The sequence below is a fragment of the Micromesistius poutassou genome, assembly GCF_964030765.1.
Source record: "Micromesistius poutassou genome assembly, chromosome: 12".
In the NCBI taxonomy this organism is placed as follows: domain Eukaryota; kingdom Metazoa; phylum Chordata; class Actinopteri; order Gadiformes; family Gadidae; genus Micromesistius; species Micromesistius poutassou.
In genome coordinates, this window is record NC_140282.1 from 10,654,606 (window position 1) to 10,672,351 (window position 17,746).

At 44.9% G+C, this 17,746-nt stretch overlaps 2 protein-coding genes across 2 annotated transcripts in view; both read right to left on the reverse strand.

The window, feature by feature from the left end:
• Positions 1–11,911, reverse strand: part of lrrk1 (leucine-rich repeat kinase 1) — a gene marked incomplete at its 3' end in the record, with an annotated part of 75,575 nt that extends 63,664 nt beyond the window's left edge. The window contains 4 exon segments of the mRNA XM_084476335.1: positions 273–444; positions 2,455–2,675; positions 10,492–10,634; positions 11,864–11,911. Of these exon segments, the coding sequence (XP_084332461.1) occupies positions 273–444; positions 2,455–2,675; positions 10,492–10,561 (463 nt within the window). The 5' untranslated portion in view covers positions 10,562–10,634; positions 11,864–11,911.
• A 1,395-nt stretch (positions 11,912–13,306) lies between these two features.
• LOC311356541 (retinaldehyde dehydrogenase 3-like) lies at positions 13,307–17,180 on the reverse strand (the record flags this gene model as incomplete). Its single annotated transcript, XM_084476336.1, has 8 exons — positions 13,307–13,384; positions 13,494–13,568; positions 14,545–14,702; positions 15,118–15,282; positions 15,549–15,733; positions 16,319–16,421; positions 16,967–17,080; positions 17,166–17,180. The coding sequence occupies 8 exons, from the start codon at positions 17,178–17,180 to the stop codon at positions 13,315–13,317; spliced, it is 885 nt and encodes a 294-aa protein (XP_084332462.1). The 3' UTR covers positions 13,307–13,314.
• Positions 17,181–17,746: the final 566 nt, after the last annotated feature.

Here is a 17,746-nt window from a genome sequence, read left to right on the forward strand (position 1 = left end):
AGGGACACCTCGACACTCTGCTAGGAGGAGGCGGGGATCGAACCAGCAACCTTGCGGTTACCAGCCAACCCACTCTACCTCCTGAGTTAATGCCCGCGGGGGGGTAACGGGTGGATGCGCTTTATGCGATTGTTCTGTCTGTGTGCGCGAGCTGAATGCACACAGTGCATTCTGTATTGTGCTTGTCTATGCTGTAAAGAAAAAAAACAAAACAATAAATATATGTTTGAGAAAAAAAAGACTATGCTGATGACGGTGATGGTGAAGATTACCGGGCACAGAGTCCAGCAGCTCCCGGGCGACCCCGGCGTGGCCGTAGTGCGCCGCCAGGATGGCGGGGTTGTGGTCCGAGGGGTCCTGGGGCACCACCACGCGCGCCTCCTTCAACAGGTAGCGCACGCCCGCCTCGTCCCCGTGCTGCGTGGCCACGCACAGCAGACGCACCTGGAGACCACACACGCACACACACACGCACACACACACACACACACAGAAACACACATGCATGCAACCACGTCAGAATAGGTAGGTGTCCACTCTATCAGACCGCTAGACATATACAATATAGACACTAAGCAAACATAATAATAATACAATTATACATATGCCTTTGGACAGAATGTACAGAATATGAATATAATATAATATAAAAAGAAATGTAAAGAATGAACATAATTTGTCAGTGCACACACACAAGCATGCACACATAAACACACGCACACAGATATAAACACACGCACGCACGCACACACGCACACACGCACACACACACACACACACAATACCGATCCCTTATTTTAGCCTGGTCTATTATCAGACTACAATTTGAATGTCCCCAGGGTAAAAAGTCAATACCAACAACCATAGGAAAGTATCCATTAGAGAAAATGTTTCCAAATGTCAATACTGAATGTGATCTGCTTTCTCCAAAACAGACATTTAGTCTCTGGATGTACATGGAGTATCAGAGAATGTTTTCTACTCAATACATCTTCAATCTATATCAGGTCTCCTTATATATGTATCAATTGTATTGAAGCAGTTCAAAATAATGTGTACAAAATATACACCTTTTGCATCTGCCACTAGATGGCGGCAGATATCCAAGAAAAATCGAAAATGTTTTAGCAAATTCATCGATTCATACACAGGCCCACATTTGTCCACAGACTTAAGGACATCTTGATTTATTTAAGAGGCTGTTGAAAAACATTGACTCACTTTGCCATCCTTATTGACTCTCACAAACCAAAACAAATCTGCGTACTAAAACAGTTGACATCGACTTGTCTTGTAGTCCTAAACTTTGGGAACAGAGGACTGGTTTTTCAAGGTTGGGCTAATAACAGGTTTTCCTTCTGGCCGTAGTTATACAATCGTTTATTGCATTATTAATGCTCCATATCAGGTTGTGAAATATGGGAGGATAATAGGAGGTTAACACAAACAAGGCGCCGCCTCAGAGATGTTTTTAACCAGAGCATCAGTCGGTAAGCAGCATGGATAAGCTCATAAGGTGGAAATCCAGTCCAAATCCATACATGCACAAAGGTTGTTTGTTACGGTATCATTCAAGTGAGGTTAATGCAAGCCTCAGCCAAATAGTTAACATATCAATGTCGTATTTCCTCTTTAATGCTTCCAGAATCGCAGACCCTATGAACTCATTAGCATGCACATTTATCCAAAGCAACTCACAGCAAACTTTACATACAGGGCAAAATTTACATTGCACTGTGTGCAAGGATCCCCTACAGGTACGACATCGGGCAGGGGAATGGGGATCGAACCCAGAACTATTCACTAACACGTGCCTATCCTCTCCTGCCTCCCTGCTCCTGTCAGAAGGCAGCAGCAGTAGCGGCAACGTGTGCGCTCATGTCAGCGAACAGAGAAGTAGGCCAGCTCTCCCCTGGCATCGCAGCACAGCAAAACAACAACAAGTGCAACGTGCTCGCTCACTCCTCAACTCGCCCCTCTGACAGACACGCTTCCCGCCCCATCAACACTGCCTCCGTCCTGGAGCAATAACACATCCCCCCCATCAGTGAGATCAGACCATCCTGACAATCAGTTGACAGGGAGAATCTAAGACTCCTTGAGCGTTATGAATACCCGAGTCGGCGCTAAACAAGAGGGATGAAGTTAAACAGTACGGCTGCGTATCCGCAAAATATGAATCTGACACAGCGATACCTGGGATAACCTTTGCTTCTTAATACGCAACAATACAATTACAACGCATCAACAGAGCGACAGCTCGACATTTCAAGCGTGTGTGTGTGTGTGAGTGAGTGCATGCGTGCCTTAGTGCGTGTGTCTCTTCTTTAGAGATGGTGGCTGTGGTTCACAGAAGACAACGGGAACTCATCGTCTTCTGTGAACAACAGCCCCCATCTCTAAAAGTCACACATCGTGTTTCCTGCAGACACTTCCAGGCAAGGGTCCACTCACCCCCTGCAGCCGGGCGGTCCCCAGGGTGCACTCCACACAGCAGGCCTGTCTGAGCAGCTCCAGGGCCGCGTCCCGCTGTCCGTCCTCATACGCCTCCTGGATGTTCTCCAGCGTGGGGGAGGTGCCCAGGGAGGAGGAGGGGGAGGGGGAGAGGGTCCCGCCCCCCGGACCCCCCGCCAGCGAGGCCTTGGCTCCCATGTCGTCGCTCCCAAGACCTGGACCTGGACGACCCGGGATCGCACCCGGGATGGGATGAGAGATGGAGAGAGAGGGTTTGAGGGGAAGGAGGCAGGGAGACACAGAGATGCGTTTGTGTTTGTGTGTGTCTCTGTGTGTGGGGGGGGGGGGGGAGGGGGTAGAGAGAGAGAGAGAGAGAGATAGCCCCCCCAGGACGAGGGGAGCATGCACGATCAAAGCCAGGCAGCCAGCGGCGTGCTGCAGGTCCAAGGCGTCTAGTAAACGGGAGAGCAGCTAACAGGCACGCACGGAACTAGGTCACCCTACTTAAGAATGCTCTCTTAACATGGGCTACAGCAGAACTCACTGGATTAGCGCGCGAGCACGCACACACAAACACACACACACAACAACGCAGACACACACACAACAACGCAGAAACACACACACACACACACACACAGACACACACACACACACACACACACACACACACACACACACACACACACTCTGGACGACTAAACCAACTGTAACCAGGTTGGTGTATGATTATTTTTGAGACAAAAACTATCTGAGACCCTGATTACTCATTTATTTTCTTTTTCTCTTCCCCCACAATTCTCACAGAGGAAATACTTTTTGAAACTGACCACATTCATTGAAACTGATTCACATTCATTCAAAACACATGTCGCTTTGTTATCTTGGCAAATTCTTAAAGAAAGTGAGTGGTTAAGACGGGTACTTTCTGGAGATGGGGTTCACACCGAAAAACCTCCCAGCTAGGAGTCAATCTTCCTCACCTCTAGATGGTCAGATTCTAAACAGCAACGGAGCAAGAGCTGTAACGATAAGGAACCCACTCACTACCTGTTTTCCCTTTGTGTCTTTAGTGAAACATTGGTCAACTTTGTATATTAGTCATTAGTTTGTTTACCTGGGTTCTATGTATTTAAGTTCCCTAGTATCTGGCCGAGTGGGTCAGTTCCTTTTAGTTTCTGCCTGTGTTCATCAAGCAAAGCTTCTTTTGCACCAACTTTGAGTCCGATGTCTGCTCTGATGTCTGGTTCACCTCCTTGCACAAACCATGTCTGAAGAAACCCACCAACGAAATAACCCAACACATTCCCCATTATCCATGTTAATGGCAGTGGCCGCATCGTTGGCTGTATCCTGGAGAAGATTGCAGCACTTATTCCACAGCTACTGTTCAACCACTACAACCACTGTTCCTGACCGGTCTAGCCCTGTTCCTGACCGGTCTAGCCCTGTTCCTGACCTGCCTAGCCCTGTTCCTGACCAATCTAGCCCTGTTCCTGACCATCCAAGCCCTGTTCTGCAGCCAGGAGGTGCAGCAGAGCTTCCACTACAGCCTCGGGAAATACCAGAAGGAAATCCTTGGAACTTGTGTATGGAAAAGGGCGATAGTAAGGGGGGGGGTGGGGGGGGGATAACTTCTTGTTTCCCTTCCTAGATATGTTTATTGTTCATGGCCTTTCCATAACAGCGACATGGCGCCACAGTACGTTGGAGAGCACTCAGCTTGGACTCATCGCGCCAGCGGGAGCAGATTAATGGGAACATCCTCTCTACGGGATTTAAAATGAATGGTCTGGGTAGGGATTAAAGATGCAAATCATACAGACCAAATGCTGTGATCACTTACATTCTAATGATAAGGTGACCACACTAAAAGCACAGCACTCCGATTGCAAGCGAAAGTGCCCAATTCAAACACAAATCATTTTAGAAGGGAAGTCTAAGAAGGAAGGACGTCTCCAGTAACTGATGTATTAAACTTAATAACACTTGTCAAGAGGGCAAAAAAAAAAAAGTGTAGGTTCCCCTTATCCTGAAGACTTCCGCTTTGATTCTGATGTCTCGCTACAGAAACGGAGCAGCTGAATCCTTGTGTCTCTTCATCAAAAGACTAACTTCCATATCGGTTTTCATGCAGAGATATATTAATCTCTGTCTCCTTGGTTGCTCTCCACTTGAGGACACTTTCCGCAAAAACACAATTGTCATGTGTTGATTTCGAGACTTTCGGATAATTTGCGTTTATGATAACCCTTAGTTCACACAATGTACAAAATAATGGTCAATAATAATCCTGAAAATCCTAAAAAATAAAAATATATATTTTCTAAAAGCCTCTGTAGCCACTCAGTTTCTTATAGCAGAAAAAAAGGAAAATAAATTAGAAAATTACGTCATAAAGTAAAAGTACTAAGAACGATGCATCTTTACAACTAGTAAAATGCCATTATTATAGGATGAAGGAAAAAGAATATCCCTCATACCTGGCAAGCGTCTCCCCTAGTATGAGGTTATTGAGTGAAAGGCATCATAAGCAATATAAGTTGCCTGCAAAATGACCATTGATCCCCCGAATCGTCCTGCTTGTAACATTGCACTTACTCTTCCGAAGATACTGATTTGAACTTTCACAGCAAATGTCATTGCTCAATTTAAGAAGATAAACGATGGAGAATGTGAGAATAGTGGAAGCGGTCATTCTCATATCTTCCTTGGATTCGCACAGTAGAAGTTTCCAGCCAGACATAAGTTTCTAGTTGTTTTGTAGGGTTAGGGTTTTTTTTTTCTTTTCCTTTAACTATGTCAGTGTGCTATTCTTAAAATTTAAACTGCAGACTCTTCAGGGCCGTCTATGAATAATTTAACATGAGAAAGAGAGAGAGAGAGAGAGAGAGAGAGAGAGAGAGAGAGAGAGAGAGAGAGAGAGAGAGAGAGAGAGAGAGAGACCCAGCCTAGGCCACATGAGAAATCCTTGGGGAGTGAAACCATTAGACATAAAACTTGAGTGGTCCCTCCCTCCTACATCAATATTGCCCATCCTGAGCCAGATCCCTTTATACCCCTATGTCTGGTGGGTGAAACTCAACCATCTTCCCTCACAGTAATCACTGTTTTGATGCTCTGCGGTACAGTGGATAGTGTGAATTCAGACAGAAAGACAGAACGTTTACGGGCTCGAGCAGGTCTAATGGCCGCTCTGGTCTCATGGCGGAGAGCACAGGGAAGGATCCGTACGCAGTGATGAGGATGCGGGTGCACTGCTTCATGCCTGTGAGTCACCATGCTGGTCTATGGGCTGATGGGCCGTAGATTGTAGTTGGGCACGTTAAACTTGAAAGAGGGTTGTGTTACATGGATATATAATGTGACACTTTTTTGGATATATAATGTGACAATTTTTCATTTCATCGGTATCGAACCAGATGAACGAAACAAACAAAATTTTGGTTCTTCTATTTGTCTTGTACATTTCTTGTGATTCACAATAAAGCTGACTTTGACTTTGATAAAAGTAAAGGAGAAGATATAACTTTCATCTACATGGTTTCAGACTAGAATGGTTTTAGACTACAATAGTGAATGTCAGCAAAGCACCTGACTCTAGCATCAATACTCTCTTGAGAGACAACATCACTCTTTTTTGACACAGTCAGCCTGAAGCTGCACAGTGGAATATGATGCTACATAATTCTCCTTCCATACAGATGCTGCCAATGTGGAAATAATTTATCAGTGTATAACAAACCTGCGATCATAAGGGATGCTCTTGAAATGTTTTTTTTTTCTGTCTCTTGTGTAAAGCCAACTAATGTTTTATCCACCTAATGTTTATGTGAAACAAATAAATACATATACACATTGCCCTTTGCAACAATACCTCAACTGAAAAAAATATGCTTGTCTTCAGTCAGTAGTTTTCCCAAAAGAGCCAATTATTTCCATGGTTGCAGTTAGTGGTTGACAGATTTTAGATCCACACAAACAAGCTGTGGTCACAACACACCACCAACTCCAACAAAGTGACATCTTAAAATGTAAAGACACATCACGCAAACAATGTCAACCATACAACAGGGACCTCCCCTCTTTTGTTCTCAGACACTGATTCAATCACAGCTATTGTCAATTGAATCAGCAATTGATTTTTTGTGAAAACTTCATCCTCCAAATGAAGATAGTTTCTTCAATTCAATCAACTAATTGATGCAGGCGTCGACAGCGTCGACAGTAGCCTCGATCTACAAAGTCCAACACGCTGCATGTAAACAAAAGTGCTGGTTGGTGTGTGTGTGTGTGTGTGTGTGTGTGTGTGTGTGTGTGTGTGTGTGTGTGTGTGTGTGTGTGTGTGTGTGTGTGTGTGTGTGTGTGTGTGTGTGTGCGCGGAGTCATTCAGAGGAGATGGTCTGGGGAATTTCCTCCTGTAGTCTCTCCTTGTCCACACTCTCTCTTACCTGCTCATGGTGAAACGCTCAACTCTTCCCTGCCTTCCTCCTCATCCATCACCGACACCGGCACCACGTCTTCAATTCGCTCCATTGCTCAACAGCTCTGTATAGGTTTGTCCTCTGACGTTTTGTCCTATAGCTCCTCCGGTTACAACGCTGATACGGTCACCTCTCTCCTCATCCTTCACTGTGGGTGAATGGCTATTCCTCCCCCACCACCCACACCCCAACAAACACCCTCCTTTTTATCTCTCTGTTAAGCCCCGCCCCTCCAGCTAGATTTAATAAGCACCGAGCGGGAGAGAGAGAGAGAGTGCAGGAGAGAGAGCTAGAGTGGGAGATAGGGAGAGCGAGTGAGAGAGAAAGTGTGGGAGAGCAAGAGCGAGTGCCAGAGAGAGAGCGATAGCAAGTGAGATAGAAAAAGTGGGAGAGCGCGATAGAGGGAGTAAGAGAGAGAGAGAGAGAGAGAGAGAGAGAGAGAGAGAGAGAGCAAGTGAGACGATGCTGGGGTTCCCAAACAAAGGAGCAGTATTTTCTAATCATTCTCTTATTATTATTCCTCTCACTCTCCCTCTCCCTCTCCTCTCTCTCCCTCTCTCTCCTTCTCTCTCTGTGGGTTGATTCATGATTCTGTGGTACTGAGAATATGGTGAATACAATTATGGTATTTTCTCTGTTGTCTGTTCTTCAGACCTGTACAGACCTTGCTAGTTTCTGTACTAAAACCCAGCTGCTCCCTACCCCCTCCAAGTAATGACCTAGAGCGCAAGAGGTGCAGTACTGCATAGTAATATGTCATTATAATGACACATGGCCATTCATATTGTGTCATTATAAACTGTAATGACACACTGAGTTACTTGTAATTATACGTTATAAGGACAGACGGCAATATGAATGACCAAGTGCTAGAATTTCCAGGTGATATATGTTTGTAGTTTTCCTCAGGGAATCCTCAGAGGAAAGGTACAGATGCGTTAGAAGGATAGATAGGAATAGGAATAGGAATAGAAGAGCGAGAGAGAGAGAGAGAGAGAGAGAGAGAGAGAGAGAGAGAGAGAGAGAGAGAGAGAGAGAGAGAGAGAGCGAGAGAGAGGGGGAGAGAGAGAGAGAGACTGTGCTTCAAGAGTGTCCAGAGAGTCCAGACATGAGCCCACCTTGGGCAAACTGTGTGTGTGTGTGTGTGTGTGTGTGTGTGTGTGTGTGTGTGTGTGTGTGTGTGTGTGTGTGTGTGCAGTCTGTCCATGAAGCATGCTGTTGCACATATAGTAACACATGCATGCACACGTGTGTGCACACACACACACACACACACACGCACACACACACACACACACACACACACACACACACACACACACACACACACACACACACACACACACACACACACACACACACACACACACACACACACACACACACACACACACACACACACACACACACACAGCACATTGTTGCTTCAACGGCATGACAGCCCACACCTTGTTTCAGTTCTCCTTGTATTTAAAAATAGATCCCCAGAGACTTCACAGATGCACTTTGGTGACAGAAAGGCACAAAGGAAACCATCAAGAGGGTACTAAATTGCTTAAATGTTTGGCTTTCAAGTCACATTAAAAACGTTTAACTGTCAAGTTAATTGCTCCTTTTTTAATGAGCCAGCAATAGCAGGTCTCGTAAAGCAGTAAAAACATGCTGGTAGCTTCATTCAGTCTACAGTTGCAGTCTAGAGTAGGACTGCGACTGTGAATTTTGCATTGCAAAATGAACAGCAATAAATTACAGCCGTACTGTAATTACGTTATTGATATTACATACTCTTTACACCAACCTAGTACTGGTTTGTAGTGCACAGCTACAGAGAGCATCAGCCTTGGTCAGGTTCACTTCATGTGTTTAAGATATGTTTCGGTGCATGCGTGGGATTTATTTTCAACGTGTGCGGGGGAAGCAACGTAAACCCTTCCGCAGCGCAAGGCTGCCAGCTCTACACTGTGTTAGTACTGGGAATGAATGGGATTCTTGTGAGTTGCTATGCAATGACTCAACCAGTATGTACGAGGCCTTAAACACATGGCCTGACCTCTACTGTACAATACAATCAACTATCGCTGCCCTGCACTACAATTATTCAACAGTTCGGTCTAATGCAGTGCATTATCTATTTATAAATCAATTATGTATGACCCAGTCATTTGATTGGACGAGAGGGATTCCATGAGTGCTGATATGGAGTATAACAGCCCTGGGACTTTTAACTATACATGGATCACTCTGCTTTACAGGTGTTTCTGGTAATAACCGCTAATTACATTAACGATCATGAGGTGTTAACTCACTTGCTACACAAAGCAGCAGGCTAGGAAGATGTTTGTGTTGCTTAGCAACAGTCAAGTCCAGTTGCGGAACTGTTCAGTGTTGGTGGAGCCAAATAAATGATTAAGTGAACAAACAGATCTGTCGTCGCTTATTACTGTTTACTTTGTAGAGCTGTGATTATCGTCTGTGATTATCTGGGCAGAGTACCGATGATAATCGCAGACATGCTAATATTCAGTATAAAAGCACTCCATAAAATTGCTTAAATATACAACAGTTAGTTCAGACCAGATTTGATTAGACAGGAGGCATTCAATAAGCACTACATCACAGCACTGGGACTTTTAATTTTACATGCATCACCTGTCTGCTTTTCAGGTGTTTAATAACCCTTAATTACATTAACGATGGAAAGCTGTTAACTCATCAGAGTCACACACGCCATCAAAGTGACTGCAGCAGACAACAGACTCTTATTTCACTGGTTGCCCAAAAAATTTAAAACAAACAGATAAATGTACAAGGTACAAAGCAGCAAGCTAGTGTGCAGAAATGTTTTGTGTTGCTTAGCAACAGTCAAGTCCCAGTCCAGTGGTGGAACTGTTTGTGTCGTTGGATCCAAAAAAACAATCAAACTAACCAATCCTCATCTGTTGTTACTTATTACTGTTAATAAGTGTCTTTAAATACTAATAAATGGCGCTTGCAGGACTGCTGTGATTATCTTTGGTACCTGTCAGTATAAACGCACTCCCTCTGTGTGATATTGCTGAAGTCATACCCGTGTATATTATAATCAGTCCCAAACAGATGGCAGGGGACAAGGCTGGGAGATGGTGGAGGAGACTGGCATGAAGACAGCTGCACCACTGTGGCACGCGCTCTGACTGAGGTACAGCTTGGCAGCTTGTCAGTATATTATAATACGTATCCAATGTGATACATCATTGTGAGTGATATAGGAAAATATTACCCTAGAAAATATAGCTTCATCGTCATTCATCCTCTGTCTTCTACGGTAAAATGTATTTTATTTTCTATTTCAGTTTATCCGGTGGTTTGACACAGAGGGACAGTAAATTGAGATGCATGTCATGAACGAGCAGGCAGGGGTAAGGTCTCTTGCTCAAGGATGCCTACTATAGAATTTGGATACAGGGGATTGAACCAGGTACAATTCATCCAGGACTCAAACACCCAAGCCACTACTTTACCCCTAAAGTACAACATGGTTTCGGATTAACAGCAGGTACAATAGAAGACTCACCATCTTGTTCCTCCATGTCGCCGTGTGTGTCCACAGTGCCCTGGGAGATGCCTACAGACCAATAGGACATGCCGGCTCTTCCTCCTGACCCTCCTCTTCCTCTGGACAGGGGTCAAAGTGGAGCTCCCAGCCTGGACCTGAAGCTGGAGGCCCCAGAGAGCAGGAAGTCAGACATGATAAGTATTCACTGTCGGTCTCTTTGGATGAAATACCTAGGCCTAAATAGGCTGACACCAAATGAGGTATGACAAATGGGTATTGTTCCCTGATAACGATTGAGGATGTGACCCACTTTTAAAGATTATGTTAATGTTGTAATGAATATGCATACGTTTGTAAATATATAATAGTGGCGTCGGTAATCCAGTATGCACCCCCGTCGTGAAACGCGTCACCTCGCGATACTTCGTGACATGAAGAGAGGAGAAGAGCATCGGATATTTACAATCTTTACAAGAGTTTTAAAAGAGTGAAAATAAAATGTGTTAACACAAAATTCTTCACGTTATTCTGACTTTGGGGACAGATTCCACTTTTCACAAATATTGTTTTGGCATATCGTAGTACTTTGCCTTCGTTTCATAAAAAGTAATTTGAATGACTGATTGACCTTATTCATTTATTTATATTTATTTTTTTATTTTTTATGTTTGTGGCCAAAAATCCAAGATAATATTTTAAGAGGGGAGGCATGTCACGACAGGAGGTGCCTAGGCTACTACAGGAGCCCGACACCGGCATGTGTCGCCTTGAACCACAACTCAATAATAACCAATTTTTAATCTAGGACGTCTGGCTCGGACTGAGATTTATGCGTTGCGCAATTATCGCGAGAATGCGGTCTGCTGTAGGCTACTCGGCTGTAAGTCACGCTTGGAAAACACAGTGAAACAAAGTAAAACTAAACGATTAAATGGGAGACATGACTCATTTTTCCCTTCCCATGTCCAGTCAGTTCCGACATACGGCCGCGCACACACACACACACACACGCACGCACGCACGCACGCACACACACACGGGCTGGGTCCATAACACTAACCATCACTGTCGCTGTGCAAACTTCAACCTGAATAAAACCTTAAAACGAACAGGCAGCGGGTTACACCTCCAAGTTGAACTATGCAATACAACTTTCGTACACACACACACACACACACACACACACACACGCACATACACACACACACACACACACACACACACACACACACACACACACACACACACACACACACACACACACACACACACACACACACAACACTTGTCAATAAACTTAACAGCAACGAGTATTGAACCAAAACATCATTCGTTAGTCATTAAACACAAAACAAGTACGGAGTTTCCCCCACATGTTCAACAGACTCACCGCAGGACTCAGCGCATGAATCCAAAGCTTGAACAACGTGAGCAGCAGACCCGCGGAACGCGAAATAGAGACATAAATTCACTTGACTTCCTGATTTTACAGAACTGATACTTTCCACGCTCGAAGCGCTGATCCTGGAGGTGATCGTTATCCCGCTCTACAGCAACTCGATTTCCGGTCTTAAACTTCTTCTGGTGAGCAGTGTACGCCAGTTGTTAACAATCTCCACAGAGAGAAGAACAAGAACATCACAAGAAAATGAAAAACATCACCGACAAGGAGGATACGATTTATGGGATTTTTCCGAAAGATTTAACGAAAACGGATATCTCACTATCAGAAGTCCCTCCCTCCCTCTCGCCGTTAAACCCATGTAACTGAAGAGTCCCTCTCGCTCTCTCCTCTCGCCGTTACACCCATGTAACTGAGAGTCCCTCAGGTGGGCGGAATGTCCGTCTTCCTACACTGTTGTTGCATTGCAATGCATTTAATTTTTGGCGCACGAATACGCGTGCATGTACAGACCTACGCGTACACGAGTAAAGACAAGTAAAAAACAAAAATCAAAACAAAAATCAAAGCAAACCATGTTATTTATTTTTTTATTATTTCGATGTTCAATTTAAATATGAAATGCTGATGACATGTAATACATATTAAAACCGATTTTTTTGTCTTGATAAACATTCCTAAAAATATAAGTTCAATCTAATCATTATTTGTTATAACTATTGTATAAGTGTTTGAGGACCTAGAAAATGGTCAACCATTTTTTTGTTGAGTCATCATTAGGTGTTAAACATATGCAGCATAGTCGTTAATTTGTTTACAAAATGTTTATATCTAATTGAAAAGATGGGTTGCCATAAATTTTATGAAAAAAGACAAATACAAAAACACATACAAGATGATCAATTCCGTTTGCACCAACTCTCTTCATGTAGAAATAACATTATTCTTTTGTAACCGTATTAAAAAAGGTTACACCATTGAGGTAAATATTACCTCACTTGAAATGGGGAAAAAGGGAGATTTCCTTCCAAGACATGAAAGGGGATGAAACTGCCCATCAAAACAGAGCATTTTATAGTAGATCAAAATAATAGAACTGACTGAAGGCTACTAAAGTATAACACAAAGGATAATAAAAGATTTTTAAAAAGGCCATTTTTGAATTCATCTCCGCTCCCACCCCTTTCCAAGCATTTCTAAGGCTCCAATGACAACAAAAACTGGTCTTGACTGGAAAACAATGACAGTGTGTACAAAAGATCAAGTTAGCGCGTGGAGCTGACCGGTTGGACGGTGCCGGTGAATGCTGGTGTTTCTTAGTGAACCAAAATGTTAGCCATCAAGGTAAGTGCTGGGGCTGTCTCCAAAGAGACACGGTCCCTCTCTCTCTCCCCCCTCCCCTCCCCTCCCTGTACCCGTCCCCGCCCTACACGTCATTCCTACAGGACGTTGCTCAGTTTGATGGTGATGGCCTTCACCTCGGTGTACTCTGCCAGCGCGTACTCCCCACTGCAAACAGAAGAAAAAAGGGGAAACGCAGGTGAGCTGGTGTCAATGCTGTGGTGGTGTCGTTGATATGGTGTGGTGTAGGGTGGAGGTTTGGTTTGGGGAAGCTTACAGCTCTCGGCCGTTGCCCGACATTTTGTATCCTCCGAAGGGCGTCTGTGCGTGCAGGGCGTTGTAGCAGTTTACCCTGGGGGTTGAGAGAGAGAGGGAGAGAGAGAGAAATGGAGGGAAAGAGAGGGAGAGGGGAGAGAGAGACAGAGAGAGAGAGAGAGGGAGAGGGAGAGAGAGAAAATGGAGAAAGAGAGGGAGAGGGGAAAGAGAGAGAGAGAGAGAGGGAGAGGGATAGAGACAGAGGGAGAGCGCTCGAGCATGAGAGAGAGAGAGAGAAAGAGAATGAGAGTTGATGGTGTCTTAATTAATAACCAAATCGATGAACAACAGCTATGTATTTGGTCCCGGCATGTATGCACATTTGAACCATTAGAGGGCAGTACAGTCCCAATCCCAATCTAGAGTGTTCCCACTGGCTGTCAGTCCAGGACTGCGGTCCTGCGGTCTGACAAAATGAAATGACTAAAATACGATTCCAGCAAACCTGCTGTACACACATTACATGTATGTGTTCAAATTCCTACATTCCATATCTATTCATCCTTCCATACATTCCATATCCTCGCCCTGCTCTTATATATTTAGTGTCCCCCTTATTGGGCTTCAGGTTTCCTCTGCACCAAACCTCTGTACAAAAGTGTAGGAGGAAGCATAGTTCCTCATCTGCATAGTAGGTAGCAATAGTAGTAGATAGTAGTAGATAATATTACGATAATAAGTAATTGTTTGTCCTTATTATTGTACTTATTCTCGACACAGAGTATGGGTCTCACAGGGGCATGTATCTTAATGGGCCAGGATCTCCCAGGCTAGCATGTATGACTCCCATGCAATGTTCCTGGGTTCGAATCCCCTATGTCTGCAACAAGATGTCCTGATCCACCTACCAGCTCCTTAATGACCTGCCTCTGAAATCACTGTGTGTTGCTTTGCATAAAAGCATCTCCTAATTAATGAAAACGTAAATAATGATTTGTGTGTGTAGGAAGAAGACTACGGTTGGTGTGAGCGTGAGGTGAACACGATGAAGGTGGATCAGAATCAGAGCGTACCACACGGTGCCGGCCTCGAGAGCGGACGAAACAGACAAGGCCCGGTCCATGTCTTTGGTGAACACGGCGGCCACCAGTCCGTACTTTGTGCTGTTGGCCCTGTCAATCACCTGCGGCAGGCTTTTGAAGCTGAATATACATTGGACCGGCCCGAAGATCTGCAGGAGAAGAGGTTCAGCTCTGTCATTAAGAGGGGGGAGACTCCGGCGTTCAAGGCTGAGAGTCTGCTGTTGCTTTAGTTTAAAAACAGTGTGTCTATATGATTTGGTTTAAAACGTATACAAGAGCGGACCACATTTGGTTAAAAACGTCGATGGATCCCCCCCCTGCAATCTCAATCACTGCTCTATAAGTAGCTTTCACTCTACCACAAACAACTTTGGATACAATTGAAAGTCAAAGTTAAAGGCTGTTTAACGTTTTGTGTTAACACATATAATTCAAAGACTACATTATGTGGTCCAGAATGGATGGTTTACATTTTTTTGCTTGATTTATTTTGCTCAATACTTTGCTCAATGGGCAACGTTTCAAACATCCCAACCATGTTGTAGTAAAGAGGTGGAAGCAGACCTCCTCCTTGGCGATGCGCATGTGGTCCTGGACGCCGGAGAAGATGGTGGGCTGGATGAACAGGCCGGTGTCGTCCACGGCCTGTCCTCCGCACTCCAGCAGGGCCCCCTCCTTCATACCGCTCTCGATCAGCTCCATGATCTTGTCAAACTGCTTTCGGTCAATCTGTGGGTCACAGTCACAAGCAAGAGGGTTAAGGACCAGGAATCTGATCAGATGATGATAAGAAGGCACGTGAGGTGAAAGGCTCTATATCTAACATTGACACCTAGAGTTAAAAAGGGATACTGCAGCCCAAAGTCACAACATTGGAGACTCAAAGCTCACGCCAGGTTGGGGCCAACGTTTGAGCAGCAGCAGCGGGCGCCTTTTCGTCTTTTATCCAGTATGGGGTCTCTCTCGTGAGCGAGTGTTCGGTGCGACGTGATCACCTGAGGTCCGTGCGACGTGCGGGGGTCCATGGGGTCTCCCGTGATGATGCTTTTGGCGCTCGCCACGCTGAGGCGCACAAACTCCTCGTAGACGCTGTCCTCCACGAAGACCCGCGAGGCCGCTGTGCAGCACTGGCCCTGGTTGTAGAAGGCTCCCTTCTGGGTCTCCTCCACGGCCAGCCGCACTGCGGGACACAGCAGGGGTTCCAGGGGAGAGAAGACGTCAGTACATAGCAGAGTTAAAGGCTCCTTCGGTATTCATTCTGTTGGGGGTCGGCGTAGCTCAAGAGGTAGAGCTTTGGTTGACTTGTAACCAAAAGGTTGCTGGTTCGATGTCGAGGTGTCCCTGAGCAAGGCAGCTTAGCCTATCTGCTGCTCCCGACTGCATGAATGGTTGTAGTTGGCTTTGGATAAAAAGCGTCTGCTAAATGTGCAAGGAAATTCAAACATTGATTTATATGAGCAGGAGGAAGTAATCCGGTACTGTACACACACACACACACACATAATTAATTCACCCACAAACCTCAGAAACACCCGACACTCAAAAACACACAGATAGCCGCACATGCACGAAAACATCTATTATACAGATGAGTGCTTACACACACACACACACACACACACACACACACACACACACACACACACACACACACACACACACACACACACACACACACACACACACACACACACACACACACCAGCCCATTTCCTTTGTGGCTTGTGTCTTTTGATCGGGGCGGGGATGCGACCACATCACTTACGGTCTGAGTCAGCAAACACAATGCAGGGGTTCTTCCCGCCCAGCTCCAGCGTGACTCTTTTCAGATTGCTCCTCGCCGCCGTCTCTTTGATCAGCTGGCCGACCTGCGGAAGCGGGGACGGGCGGCACAAGAGGAGTCACTAATCCGTGTGTGTCGTTAACCGCCGGGGTCGACTCACGGGAGGAAGAAAAAAACACCACTGCTGCTCGTTTGCATACACCATAGAAGAAGAAGGTCCGATAAGATCAGTATCTCATCCTTGTTTTGTTCTGACTGACTCTGGATCTGTGGAATTGAAGTAGAGACTTTTCTACATTGTTGTGGTTCTTTTTTGTCGGCTGCATCATTCGATGTGTGTTTTGCGGTTGCAAATGTATTTTTTAATTCCTATTCATGGTTCTGGTTGTTCTGGTTGTGAATGTATAGTATATGTGCAGTCATTTGGCTTGTTCACTTGTTTCTTAGTGCAAGCATGGTAGAAGAGAAAACCTGAGTAAATGTTTTTATTAGTGTAAGATACACAAATAGCAATAAAATATGAATCAACATGTTGAGTGATTCCCCAGTTCAAACACACATGGAAAAAAAAACAAATCCAAAACTTGAAACATTATCCATAACATATTATTTACATAGACCGCTACCTACCGCCGTAGAGCCGGTGAAGGCCACCTTGTCCACGTCCATGTGGCTGGCCAGCGCGGCCCCCGCCAAGGGCCCGAAACCTGGCAGGATGTTGACCACCCCTGGGGGAAATCCCGCCTGGAAGCACAACCACCAGGGGATGGGAGGGTTAAGGAGCGTTAGAGAACGACCGCTGGCAATCACTAACAGAACAACCCTTAACTGAGGACGACAGCATAGTGCGCTGTGGCTTACCCAGAGTCACACACAAACACACACACACACACACATGCTTCTGCCCGTCGATATATCTATTTATCGATACGTCTCTCTCTATCAAGCTGTCTATCTATCTATCTATCTCTCTCTCTCTCTCTTTCTCTCTATCTATCTATCAATCAATCTATTAATCTATCTATCTATCGATCGATCTATCAATCGATCAATCGATCAATCGATCGATCGATCGATCTATTTATCTATCTATCTTTACTTCTTGGGTGTTGTTCTATATTGCATTCAAATGTCTGTAACAGGATGCTGAACATCCTCTGCCTATCTTGGCCACAAGGCTTTTGGTAAAGAGATGATTAATCTCTCTTTAATAAAAGTACAACCAAAAATTTCCTATCTCCATAATGCCAATATAAATAACCTGTCTCCTGAAAGGTCTGACGAAGAAGCCTACAATGAACGCAGCGGGTAAAATGACTTTGGAGCAAACCATCTACGTGGAAACACTAAACATAACGTCATGTAATGTCATGTACTGGGATGTTGGCAGAACTAAAGTGTTCCTTCCTC